The 14,233-nt window shown below is 44.2% G+C and overlaps 1 protein-coding gene across 1 annotated transcript in view; it reads right to left on the reverse strand.

Annotated features, from left to right (window-relative positions):
- LOC311226177 (E3 ubiquitin-protein ligase TRIM47-like) overlaps window positions 1-4,320 on the reverse strand; it is a gene marked incomplete at both ends in the record, with an annotated part of 12,613 nt that extends 8,293 nt beyond the window's left edge. Inside the window, 3 exons of the mRNA XM_084311548.1 lie at window positions 415-510; window positions 2,067-2,441; window positions 4,090-4,320. Of these exons, the coding sequence (XP_084167674.1) occupies window positions 415-510; window positions 2,067-2,441; window positions 4,090-4,320 (702 nt within the window). The remainder of the gene's footprint in view (window positions 1-414; window positions 511-2,066; window positions 2,442-4,089) is intronic.
- Window positions 4,321-14,233: the final 9,913 nt, after the last annotated feature.

Consider the following 14,233-nt stretch of genomic DNA (forward strand, 5'->3'; position numbering starts at 1 on the left):
TCGAACCGGGAACCTTCAGATTACCAGACGACTGAATGCCAAAAAAATGCATGTGTGTCCTATGTGTCACCCATCTCGCATGTCAAGTCAAGTCAAGTCAAGTCAAGAGTTTTATTTGTCACGGCATACAAGTATACAATGAAATGCGGGTGGTCTTGCCCGCAACAATGTGCAATACAGTGGTACAACATATAATAGAATCCAATAAAAAAACATTGTGCAATAACAGGTAACAGGTAACATGGTGTGACATCTCGGTATCTGTACATAGTTATTTACAGAGCATATAGGACATGCTAGGTAGCTTTGGTGTGCAATACACTGTTACACATGTGTGTGTTCGCTGCATGGCGATGTAGCAATGTGCTACAAATAAAGACTTCTTCTTCAAAGTCCAGTTTCATATGACCTCACCTTCAGTGTCTCCACAGCCAGTCTGCGTGCTTTCAGCTCCTTCTCTCTCTCCTGGACTCTCTCCTGGACTTTGAAAAGACTCTCCCCCAGCTGTTTCTGGAACAAATCAACGTAGGAAGAAGAGTTTTAGTTAGGGACTTCATTTAAAGCTACACTAGAGACAGCTTTATCTATAGTGTAAGATTGGCACCCTGTGGCCATGAAAGGTAATTGCATCTTGTTTAAACATGGCAGATGACAAAACAGTAACAAACTAGAATGGGTACTCGTTGGAGCACATTATGTCCGCGACATGCTATATAGTTGGGAATAAATATGTCCCCCCAATGAGTGAAGGAGGTATGGCATCTGTACATATGTTTTATATTGTCTCTTGTGGCCTATTCAGGAGGTGTGTGAGTCACAAGTGCTTTCTTGCAGTTTGTGGTTTTCATTGGGATTGATGTGCCATTAGCATACACAAGTTGCTTCCAATACATTTGCGTTTGGAAATGTACAGAGGCGTTTACTCTGCCCAACCAGAAGTCTGCAAGTCATGTCATGATTTCTCAAAACACAACTGAGTAACACTAGCTGGTTACTGGAAAACGAGAGATGTGCTTCCAGCCTATCACAAAATGAACTCCTCACTCCCAAAATGTCTAATTTATATATTGTAATTTTCTAAATGATAATCATTGCCCCAAGCTGTTGCCAAGTAAAACAATTGGGCTGTTGATGAGATCGCACTGGGTGAGGCTTGGCCATTGCACTTGGTTTGTGCTGACTCCTGTGAATGCCGAGCAAAAGGCGTTGTCTCTCTGGTGGTAAAAAGGTGAACCATAAACTCTCCACAGAGGGACTAAATAAAAGTCAATGGAGAATGCTGGAAATTCCTGTTGCCTGACGTGAAACATGTTCCCACACACTCATGCCTCTGTAACGTTCTGCTTCAAAGCACAGGCTGATCAGCCCTATAGTTTGTGAGATAATGTGCGGATTCACACACACACGCACACACACTCGCACAAATGCTACCAATTCTAATTCTTTATTGCAACATATAATATAACTGATATGCCATATGTTATGTTATGTTATGTTATGTTATGTTATGTTATGCATATGTTATGCATAACCTCTGTTATGGTTTGTAATGCGACCCCAATTGCACGACACAGACAGGTAATCAGAGTTAGCCAAAACAAGGGCATGATTTATTATATACAAAAAAAGCGGCACTCAGCCTTTAAGGGGGTAAAAACATCAAAGTCCATGAACACAAAAAAAGGCGGCACTGTGCCTTTAACGGGCGAACAGGCTTGGAAAAAAGTAACAGGAATCTTTTTCGTCCCTACACGACCCCACCAGGAGTGGAGGGCAGTCTGCAATACTAGTACTCTCCCGAGCTGATCGCAAACTCCCATCAGGTGCGTGAAGGAGAAAAACGGCACGCCCCCTCGTTGGGCTGCATGCAGGATTCCTCCAGCCCTCACACCCTCATCTGCACCTTTGATTACATTGTTTACCTTCTCAAATTCTTATACACTATTTTCCTCAGTAATCGTTTCACTTGTGTTTCGTGATGATCTAATTAAACACCTTTGTTCATTGTGGACCTTCCTCATTCTTTAAATGTGATCTTCGTCATGAAGTAGATTTTCTGGTCCTACCTGTTTCTCAGTCCTCTCTGCTGCAGCTGACACCGTGTCATGGCCTTTATGTTCATCCATGGTGCACAGATAACAGATACACTGCTGGTCCGTACGACAGTAGACCTCCAGCAGCTTGTTGTGACTAGAACACATCTTGTCCTGCAGTCGGGCCGCGGCTTTGACCAGCTTGTGCTTCTTCAACACGGGGATACTGTGGTGAGGTTGGAGGTGGGTCTCGCAGAAAGAAGCCAGACACACCAGGCAAGACATGAGGGCCTTGTGGCATCTGGTTCCAGTGCAGAAATCACAGGCCACGTCTCCTGGTCCGGCGTAGGTCAGAGCAGCAGAGGCAGAAGCCTGCTGGCCCCCTGTCCTCTTCAGCTGCTCCACCACCTAGGACAGAAGGAGGACGGCTCAGTCACTGATGACCATGGCACCTGGCAGGAGCACTTATTCAAGGGTACTACGACTATGCTTGCACCTCATGGTACCAAAGCACCTAAAAGGCGCTAAAAACTAAATTACAAACATCACAAAACAAACTGGTCAGACTACTACTTGACCTTTCCCTAGAACCCACCTCACCCCTGCCCACTTTGACAACCTAGGATGGCTTAGAGTAGACGACAGAGTACAGCAACTTGCAATGGGCCTGGTCTACAAGACACACTACACGACTAAGGTACCCATGTACATGTCAAAATACTTCCCAAAGGTCAGTGAATACCACGACCACAACACCAGAGGGAGCTCTACGGGAGACTGCAATTCGAAACTGGCACCTGTAAATGTCCTAACTCAACCCCCTCCAATGTACAGTAAATGTCCTAACCCAGTAATACACGACCAAGTAAGGGTCGATAATCCAATGTAGTTACCCCCACCCCGCCTACCCATCCCCCCCACCCCACCCACCCAACCACCTCCAATGTACAGTCCCCCCCACCCCACCCCACCTACCCAACCCCCCCCCCCCCCCCCACCTCCAATGTACAGTTTCTTCGTCAAATGTAAACTCTTTTATTTATTTTTTGCTTTTTGTATCACAAACCGTACTGTATTTGTAAATCTGGTATGTCATAAATGTATAGATGTAGCAGTACTGTCTATCTGTATGTCATGTATGTCATATATGTTATGATGAATTGAAAATGGGGGACCCTGATGTAAACAAGACGAAAGTCTTTCTCTGGTCTGCATCCCCTTAACAATTGTGTGTATTGAGCTGTACTGTATTGTACCCATTCTGCAATCTGTTAATACAATTTTCAATCAATCAATCAACCAATCAAAACCACAAAACAAGGAAAACAATACATCTGCAATGAGAAATTACATGTGTTTCTGTCTCTCTTCATGTACATGGGGGGGGGGTCAGTGCCAATACTTCATATTGCACACTGACCAAAAACTTCTGATTCAATCAAAGAAATGTAGGCCAGGAAAAAAGTTCTGAAATGTGTAGGAACACTGTATGAGGATTAGTATGGTTAGCATTGGTATTATCGCACATTAAAAATGCCCTTATGAGGGGAGCTCCAGTAGCTCACCGCATATCTCGGCGCTATCTCTGCGTCGGGGAAAACCGTGCTGCGTCACGGATCTGGTGGACTCCGAGTTCGATTCCCGGACCCGCCGTCATTTGCCAGAATGTCTTCTCCTGCTCTATTTCCCGTTTCACCCTGTATCTGTCGGTCATGCTTGACCAGAAAAGCGATAAACGCTCAAAAAGAAAGTTTAAAAAAAAAATGCCCTTATGTTTAAAATGTTCATAGGACAAAAGGCTCAGGGAAAAAAACACCTTTTTTGAACTTTTAAAACATTTTAAAACAAACCTTTTAGTAAAGACACTGAGGGCCCTCCCCCAGTTTTGGGCCATAGGTCATCTGTTCCCCTCTTAAACTGGTAAATGGTGCATTTATATAGTGCTTTTATCCAAAGCACGTTACAATTTGTTCCTCACATTCTACCATTCATTCACACATTCACACACCGACGGCAGAGCCATGCAAGGTGCCAACCTGCTCATCGAGCCACCCACCTCTGCCAGCATGGTGTTTTTCTTCAGTGAGGGCCTGGGATTGAAGCTCTGCCTGCACTGGGGACAGCTGTAGACTCCCTTCTTCTCATCCTGGTCCCAGCAATCTCCAATACAGCTGCTGCAGTAACTGTGTCCACAGGGGATCGCGACTGGTTCCTTAAGAAGGTCCAGACAGATAGAACAGCAGAACTGGTCCTTGTACAACACAACCCCCTCCTGCTGTTCGGCCATTTTACCTATGTCTCTCCAATAGCATGCAGCTAAATAATAATAATAAACTAGACAATTCACAAGGGTGATGCCTGTGCACCGCCGGCCAATGGGAGAGGGTGTGTATTGTCTCTGTATTGTCTCTTTCCACAGCAAAACGGTAGGCAAGGCACCTTGGTTGAGAAATGCAGGCTTCAATCTATGTTGTTTAGTCTATCTGTTCAGTACTGTTTCAAGATGCACAATGAGATCTTCTGAGAGAATTGTTGATATATATATAGAATACAAATGTTCTAGAATGTTCTATTATGACATCATACTGTGACATCACAAATGTTCTAGAATGTTTGATTATGACATCATACAGTCTGTGACATCACAAATGTTCTAGAATGTTTGATTATGACATCATACTGTGACATCACAAATGTTCTAGAATGTTCTATTATGCCATCATACTGTGCCATCACAAATGTTCTAGAATGTTCTATTATGACATCATACTGTGACATCACAACGGAACATGTTTGAGTCCATTTGAATAATATAAATAATAATAATAGATTCTATTTGTAATGCGCTTTACAGTTGCGGGGCAAATCTCAAAGCGCTACAGTTAAAATAACTTAAAACTAGCGAGAATAAAGGAAAGAAAGAATATAAAAATAGGAAAGACTAAAACATATAACATAGAGAAACATAGAATAAATAAAACTGATAAAAGAAATTGGTAAAAGAACATATAGTGTGGAGCAAAAAAATGTGATAAAAAGTCAACAGAAGGATCTACTAAAAAGGTGAGTTTTGAGGCCTTTCTTAAAAGCATCCACAGTATGTGGTACTCTCAGGTAGTCAGGGAGAGCATTCCACAGACTGGGAGCGGAAGAGCAAAAAGCCTGATCTCCCATAGTGCAGAGATTTGTCCTTGGGCGCTGGAGGAGGTTTGCCTGACCAGAGCAGAGATGTCGAGAGGAGGAGTGAGGGGTGATGAGTTCTTTGAGGTATAGGGGGGCGTTTCCGTAGAGGCATTTGTGGGTGAGCAGGGAGACATTGAACTCAAACCTGAGTGAGACAGGGAGCCAGTGAAGGGACTTGAGGATGGGAGTGATGTGGTGGTATTTCTGCACTCTCATCAGGATCCTAGCAGCGCTGTTTTGGATACATTGTAGCCTTTGGATGTTCTTGCTAGGGATCCTGATGAGGAGTGCGTTGCAGTAATCCAGCCTGGAGGAAACAAAAGCGTGGATGAGCTTTTCGGCATCTGACAGAGTGAGGGGCGAAGTTTGGCGATGTTCCTAAGGTGGTAGAAAGAGTTTTGGTATAGTTGATTTATGTGCGCCTCAAAGGTCAGGTGAGGGCAGTGGCGGCTGGCCGATAGGGGCGCTAGAGCGCCGCCCTCCCTGGTTAAAAGAAGAAGAAGACGATTTTTTTTCTTTTTTTTGGGCCCTATAAATAAAATAAACATGTTTAAAATTAATAATATTTACTCATTTGAAGTATGTTTGTGTTTCCAATGCACAATATAACGTTAATATATCAAATAAAAATAATTGTTTTCATTAACAGGAAGTGACTCCTTTCCGTAGCCGCATTTCTCTCTGGCTAGACGCAATAGGCGTCTATTCTTTCCGTAGCCGCATTTCTCTCGGGCTAGACGCAATAGCGCTTACAGTGGGCGTGCACTGGTTTCATTGCTGTATCCGTCGCAGCCAATCAGTGCGTAACGCGCTGTGTGTTGAAATATGATGTATTATGATGGAAGCCGGGCGCTTTTTCAAGCGATCTATTATCATCTAAGCAAGCAGCGTCTATACTTTCCGTAGCCGCATTTCTCGGAGACGCTCCATAGCCGCATTTCTCGGAGACGCTCTCTCTGATTGGCCGACGCCAGTTTCTGGTTAGTTAGTTAGTTACTCGATGCTGTTGTGTTGTGATGCAGTCACTCTGGACAGTGGATATACATCGACAACAACAGTCTGGGACTGTGGGACAGTGGACATTATACACTTTATCAAGCCCTCCGGCTGGACCACGTTTCAACTAAACAGTGAGTTATTCTCTCTCTCTCTCTCTCTCTCTCTCTCTCTCTCTCTCTCTCTCTCTCTCTCCACAGCGTGTTAATTTCGCTGTGGGTATTGCATAATGGATGAATGAATGAATGGTAACTTGTTTAAAATGACAAGTGTTGTGTTCATTATTAGATTGATGATCATACGTGTACTAGTGTAGTATGAATCAATTAACTCGACTTAACGTTGGTAACGTTATGAGTCAGTATTCGCTTGGTCAGCTGATGGTGATGGTGGATGACTGCAGCGACCACACGTTACCCATAATAACGGAGGGCAGGTAAGGCTTGAATCTTCTCCCTTGTCTTCCTCTCCTTTACGGTCACACCAGCTCTATTGCCCCGTCTGCGAATCCTGATTTGGCTCTGTTGTCGTTGGCAACAACAACAACAACAATATCGTTGGAGTCGTCTTGTTGTTCCATTTTCTGGCTAGACCTAACTTAAACTAACTCTTAGCTGTCTAACTTCATGGAAGTGTGTCGCGGGTGGGGGTATATGGGTGTCTGTATGGTGGTGTGGATGTACCTGCGGGAGCCCAAGAGGAGGACGTGTCCCGGGATGGTCTGGAAGAGGACCTAAAGGCTTACCTGGCTGATATAACAGGCAAGTGAATATCGGCCTATGATGGTATTCGAATCACCGTCACTGTACTGCACCATGCTGTCCCTGTTTTTGTCTAGACGGAGTCCAGGAAGTCCCGGTGGGAGAGGAGAGAGCCGTCTTGGGAGGATGGTGATTTTGTGCAGAAGACAGCTACAGCAGGTGAGTGCAGGACCACCAGGGGGGTGTAGCTTACGTAACGTCATGCAGTCTACACATGTGTGCCCTCTTTCTTACGCAGCTGGGGAGCGTCGTTGGAGGGAGCGAGAAGTGGATTGGCTGGCTGGCGTGACGGGGCGGTGCCCGGAAGTACTGGCGCTGTTGAAAGGAGGATCAATGGGGGACAGTAGCAGAACGAAACGGGAGTCGAGAGGACGGCACCAGAGGACGCGGAGCTGTAGGAGTACGAGGACACGCGACTCTTTTGTTTTGTGCTTTTTCTCCAGTGGAACAAGTTCCTATTGCCGACTGCAGTGTTCCCCCCGCAGTGGAACAGGTGGAGCCTCAGACAGGAGAGACATTGTCGCCGCACTGCACGCCGTGAGTAAATGGATACAAGATATCAGAATACGCGCCTGACAAGCGAACTGTTTCCCGAGTGGTAAATGAAGACATAGAAGAACAGTGACTGCATTGGAATTAGGAATATTGTTAGTAGCGTGAAGCTGAAGATTATCGGAACGACATGTTCAAGTTCAAGTTCAAGTTCTTTAATAGTTGTCATACAGAAGTACAGAATACTTTCATACAAAATGCTTCTTACTGTTACGCTCCAGAGACTGTGCTAGACAAGATAGTATCAAATAACATAATAACATAATATAGCATGAATTTAGAAGAAGAAAATGAGGTCACAGTGTTCGGTATAGACATATGTACAATGTTCTGAGTTACCATATAATATACAATACACAATACTATGCAGTGTACTAATGTACAGTACTATCTAGTGCAAAGCAGAAATGGGATGAGGTACAATTTTAGGTACAATTTACAGTAAGGTGTACGAGTTGTAGTGCAATCCTTCATCCATAAATATAAAGTGTGGGGAGTGGGTGCTACAGTGTGTTTGTTTAAAGTGGGTGTGTGCTATAAAGTGTGTGGAGTGGGTGCTACAGTGTGTTTGTTTAAAGTGAGTGTGTGCGTGTGGATGTGTGTGCTATGTGCGTTTGGTGGTTGTTGTTGTGTAGTGTTCATTCATTGTTCGTTTAGCAGCCTGATGGCCTGGGGATAGAAGCTACTTCTGAGTCTTTCTGTGCTCGCCTTGAGACTCCGGTATCGCTTGCCTGACCGCAGCAGTTCAAAGAGGCAGTTGTTCGGGTGACTGGAGTCTTTAATGATTCTCTTAGCCTTGCCCTTGCAACGCTTGTAGTAAATGTTCTGGAGGGTGGGGAGCCCCCCTCCAATTGTGCGTTCGGCTGCACGTGTCACTCTTTGTAGTCTGCTTCGGTCTTTTGCAGTGCTATTCCCAAACCAGGAGGTGATGTTGCCGGTCAAGATGCTCTCTATTGTACATGAGTAGAAGTTCTTAAGGATCTTCTGGCTGACTTGGAACTTCCTTAGGCGCCTGAGGAAGTAGAGGCGTTGTCGTGCCTTCTTCACCACACTGTTAATGTGTGTGGTCCATGTCAAGTCCTCGGATATGTAGGCTCCGAGGTACTTGAAGCTGTTGACTCTCTCAACCGGTGCCCCGTCGATGCTGAGGGGGCTGTAGTAAGCCAGTAAAACTGTAGAAGATTTGAACCCAGTATTTTGGACACTCCATCCTCTGTGAACTACCTTTCTCTCTCTTTGTTGTATCATATGGAGGATATCTAATTTGTGCATTGTGACGAACCCGGGAACGGGGGGACCTTGCTATTACTGACTTTGCCCTCCATTACAGGCGGGAGGACATTATTGTACGCCTGGTGCTTGGAGTATACTAAAACACCCCAGTACGGACACAACAGTTTTAGCCCGAAGGCGTGAGGGGCTACGGGAGCGGAAGGGGGTGGCGTCCTTCCGGCCCTCACCTTCGGGCCCCGGTCATAAATAAACCTTTGTTTGTAGTGTTTGTAAACTCAGCGCTTCCACTGCCCAAACATAGGTTAGGATATGAGAGGAGTATTCTAGGCCTAGGCCCTACCCCTAGCGGTGAGCAGCCCCCACTATTTTATCCCAGCCCCCTTAGTTGCTGTGTGACACTTAGTGTGTATTTACCTACCTATATGCCCTATAATCATTTGCCGTGGCTCCCCGAGAGATGGTGTGATATCGATACCTATTTTAGGCTATTTGCAGTGAACCGTGTTTTGAGGTGTGATGTGATTCTAGACTAATGTTTGATAGTCATAGACCCGTGTGCAGGGCAAACCCTTTTTCTTCACGTGTGTAGTGCATCAGGGGCGGGGATAGGTAGAGTGGGTGGGAGCAACAGTCTGGGGGTGGGTTTACAGGGCATTGAGCGCTTCCTCCTTTTAACTACCCTAGGCCTAGGAGGCGTGGGTCTTTTAAATAGGCTAACTATTAATTATTTATATAAAAGTATAACCCTTGTATTAAATATCTATTTTTACTACAATAAAAGCTTTCTTACTGATTCTCGGCGCATTCTCCCATGTCTGTTTGTGGTCTTGGGGAAATTCATGGTGGTAGGTCGGCTGACCCCTTTGGGAAGAGTATCCGTGCATGTGCACACCTTAGCCTTCGACCTGGATACTTCCCGTGGGGGTCTGGTGACAAGTGTTTAGCCTAAACAAACCAAGTACTGTTACAAAATGTAAGTATCGAAAAAATAAAGAGTATAATCAAAGATAAATAAGTTAAAAAAAGGTAAAGATGGGGAGAGGCGAGGAGCTGCTCCAACAGGCTGCCACTCTCTCCAGGCGCCATGACAACGTATAACATCATATGATATGATATGGATATGTTATGGATATGGGTATGATATGGATATGATATGGATATGGTATTGATATTATATGGATATGGATATGATATGGATATGTATGGATATGAATCGATATGGATATGATATGGATATGGATACGGATATGATATGGATATATCCAACTAATGGATGTGGATACGGACCACTAGCCTAGTTTAAAACTCCAGGAGAGTTTTTTTTGGCCAACAGCTGGGCTAACTTATCCGTATCCGCTTCCATTCATTTGTGCTAAGCTACCCATATAGCTCTGTATGATAGCATATAGAATAATGCTATATATACCTTTTATATATACAGTATATATATTCATAGGTAACATTCCTTCTTATTAACAGGTTATTCCCTCTGACCTGTGTTCATGGTGCGTCTCAGCTGGATGAGGCTCTTTAAGGTGAGGTAGGAGACGTGAGGCCGGCCCCAGGCCTTGGGGTCCCAGCTCTCCTCGTAGCCCACCCTGGTGTGGGGGTCGCAGCTCTCCTCGTAGCCCATCCAGCGGCCCCAGCAGGGCTGGTCATCATGGGCCTTCATCAGCTGGGGAAGCTCCACGTACACCTGGACCTGGAGGCATGATGTTGGTTAGTCTCTCTCTCTATATGAGAGTTTTAATATTGTATTTATAAATGTATATACTCCCAATTTAGGACCTGTCAGAGTTCAGTTCTTAAGTGAACTCAGTGTGGGTTTAAGCCAGTGTGAACCTGAAGATGTTTTATTTTTAGGAGGGGATTTTAATTGTACAGAAAATGATCAGCTGGACAGGAATCATTGTGAACCTCATGGCCCTTCAAAGAGAGCCATAAAAAAGATGATGGAGGCTCACAGTTTGAGTGATGTATGGAGAGAAATACATGGACAAAACAGACAGTACACTTGGGTCCAGAGCAGGGAGAATATCATTTCTTTGGCCAGGTTGGACAGATTTTACTGCTTCAAACATCATCTCAGCATTTTTAAAGAATGCAGAATAATCCCTGTGGGTTTTTCTGACCACTCTATGGTGTGTTGTAGTGTTTTTATTTCAAATGTAAAACATAAATCTGCATACTGGCATTTTAACACTGCATTGTTATTAGATGTTAATTTTAAAGAATCTTTTGTATTTTTTTGGAAAGTTTTTAAAACAAGAAAAAATCATTTTGAATCATTAAAGCAGTGGTGGGATTGTGGCAAAGTGGAGATAAGACAGTTGTGTCAACAGTACACTCTCAACGTTTCTCGTGACATTGCCAAATCTATGAGAGATTTGGAGACTGAAATAGTGGAGATGCAGCTTGCTGCAGGATCCACAGAAAAAACAGAGGTTGTGTTGAGAATCTCAGTACTAAAAAGCCATACTGGCAGATTTGCTGGGCACTAAAGTGCAGCGGGCGCTGGTTCGGTCCCGTTTTCAGAGCGCTGCTTTAATGGACTCTCCGTCAAAGTATTTTTTTTAGTCTTGAAAAGAAAAACTGACAAAGCAGGTTCTTTCATGCTATGCGCTCAGCCACAGGACAGCTGTTGACTGAAGACAATGAGATCCGGCAGAGAGCTGTGGAGTTTTATTCTCACTTGTTTGAAAGTGAATATGTTGAGAATGAAGAGGTGTTTGACTCCTTTTGCAATGGGCTGCAGAGTGTGCTCTACCTGCCGAAAGAGGAGGGAGGGCAGGGACTGATTCACCTGGAGAGTAGGAAAGCGGCTTTCAGGTTACAATTCATCCAGCACTATATTGCAGGAAGGGATGAGGATGTGGTATGGAAACCGGTAATGAGCACCATTTTAAGGAGAATACAAGGTTTGAAATTTGATGTGTCTTTGTTTTTGTTGGAATGTCATTTTATACGTTTATGTGATTTGACTCCATTTTATCAAGGACTTTTTAAAACATGGACGCTGTTTAAATGGAGCAGAACGGAACCCACAAGTTCACTGTTTTGGCTATTGGAGGAGCCTTTAATCTATGGGGCCTGATTGGACATTCAGAATGAAGGCAGGATTGGTCTCACCCAGCGTTTAGTTTCAGCTGGGGCAGTAAAGCTGAAACAAATAGTGGATGCAGCGGGCCCAGGACTTCGTAACACAGAGGAAGTGTCCTCTCTGATGGGTCTGAGGTCGGGTTGCCAAACCAGGAACTTTTTGAATGCGTGGACTGAAAGACTGAGTAATCAGGAGTGGGACATGTTACGGGACTATCTAAGTGGACTGTGGATAGACATGCGGTACCTCCGTTACATAGGCGTGTGAAGGCTAGGCAGGTGTCCTCTCCTTTATTCATGATCTTGTCCACCAGGGTCATTATCCCGCGCTGCGGGCGGCATCACAGACCACTGTACCAAGAGGTGAATTCACTTCTAAGTACTGGGTCTGGATGCCTCTGGGGAGTGAGTTTACTTGCAGTACCGCTTAACGTCCACAGTCACTTCACTATACAAGTCCCTTGTGACTGTGGATAGACATGCGGTACCTCCGTTACATAGGCGTGTGAAGGCTAGGCAGGTGTCCTCTCCTTTATTCATGATCTTGTCCACCAGGGTCATTATACACCCCTCCGCAGTCTCTCTGTTACTAGTCAGGTTGTTGTATTCACGCTGCGTAATCAATTTATCTTCAAACACTTTGCTAAGGACGGGTTAAAGGGCCCAGAATCAGAATCACAAAATAGCCCAGACCTCAGAGTGTTACCAAAGGGTAAACGCAGAGATGTTTGGGTTTTATTTTTACTTATACTGAACAAATATAAACGCAACACTTTAGCTTTTTCTCCAATTTTTCACGATCTAAGACTTTTTCTATGTACACAAAAGGCCTATTTCTCAAATGTTGTTCACCAACTTGTTTAAATCATTAGTGAGCACTTCTCCTTTGTCAAGATAATCCATCCATTGACAGGTTTGGCATATCAAGATGCATGATTATTGCACAGGTGTGCCTTAACACTTTCAGTGCCTTTGATTAACGTTGATTTACCCGGTTGAATGCCACCATCCACTTCAATGTTAGCGTTAAAAACGCCTAATCTATGTTTTAAATTATGGCTATGTGTCTAATCTGCCCGTCGCTTATCAATGACTTGTTTGCAGTCAACATTGTCGAAACGGATTGTTTTTTAATCGGTTCATATCCTTTTTATAGCATTTCGAAAAGCTATCGTTCTCTCAAAAATGTCCGGGAAGATAAAAAAGATTCCCTCATAAACAGCATTTATTGGAATATTCTCGAAGACACTAGACACGTTCAATCCAATCCAATCCAACTTTATTTATAAAGCGCTTTAACAGCCACAGGGGCACAAAGTGCTGTACAGGGGGAGCATATTAAAAACTATTAGCAGCACTAAAAAAAAAACAAAAAAAAAACAAGAGTACCAAAACAGAGATAAAAAACATTAGGTAAATATAGGCAGCAATACAAGTTTAAATAGATCAGAGTACTTAAAAAAAAATATTTAAAAGCAAAGGAAACAGTAACAAAACGATACAACAACAACACAGTAAGACAATAAGATCATAAAATCAACAAGCTACATGGTGTCGAAAGCCAGAGAGAAGAGGTGGGTCTTAAGGAGGCCTTTAAAACGGGGCAGTGATGAGGCCTGCCTAATCTGCAGTGGCAGCTCATTCCACATTTTGGGGGCGGCAACGGAGAAAGCACGGTCCCCCCTGAGCTTACGCCTAGTTGTAGGCACTACTAGGAGCAGCTGGTCAGCTGACCTGAGAGAGCGAGAAGGTGTATAGACCTGCAACAGCTCAGAGAGGTAGGGTGGAGCAAGGTCATGAAGGGCTTTAAAAGCAAATAAAAGAATTTTAAAATGAATCCTAAAGTGCACTGGGAGCCAGTGGAGTGAAAATAAAATCGGTGAGATGTGGTCGTATTTACGAGTGCCAGTTAAAAGACGGGCAGCGGCGTTCTGCACCATCTGAAGGCGAGCCACTGAGGATCCACTCACCCCTATATAAAGTGCATTGCAGTAATCCAGCCTGGTAGTCACAAATGCATGGATTACTGCTTCAAAATGCTGGGCGTGCAGGATGGGCTTAATTTTGGCCAGCTGCCTCAACTGGAAAAAACTTGTTTTAACCACGGCCTTGATCTGGCTGTCAAATTTAAGGTCTGGGTCGATCTTTACACCTAGGTTCTTTACTATTGGTTTGACATGTTGTGCCAGCGAACCCAGATCTAGCAGTGAGGTCACAGCGGGGCCACCAAAAACCATGACCTCCGTCTTTTTGTCATTAAAATTTAAAAAATTCAATGCCATCCAGGATTTAATGTCATCGAGGCATTTGGTCAGCGGGTCTATGGAAAAAGAGCCAGACTTTTTTAGTGGCATATAGATCTGGCTGTCATCAGCG

This window comes from Notolepis coatsorum (genome assembly GCF_963971535.1).
Source record: "Notolepis coatsorum genome assembly, chromosome: 1".
NCBI lineage: Eukaryota > Metazoa > Chordata > Actinopteri > Aulopiformes > Paralepididae > Notolepis > Notolepis coatsorum.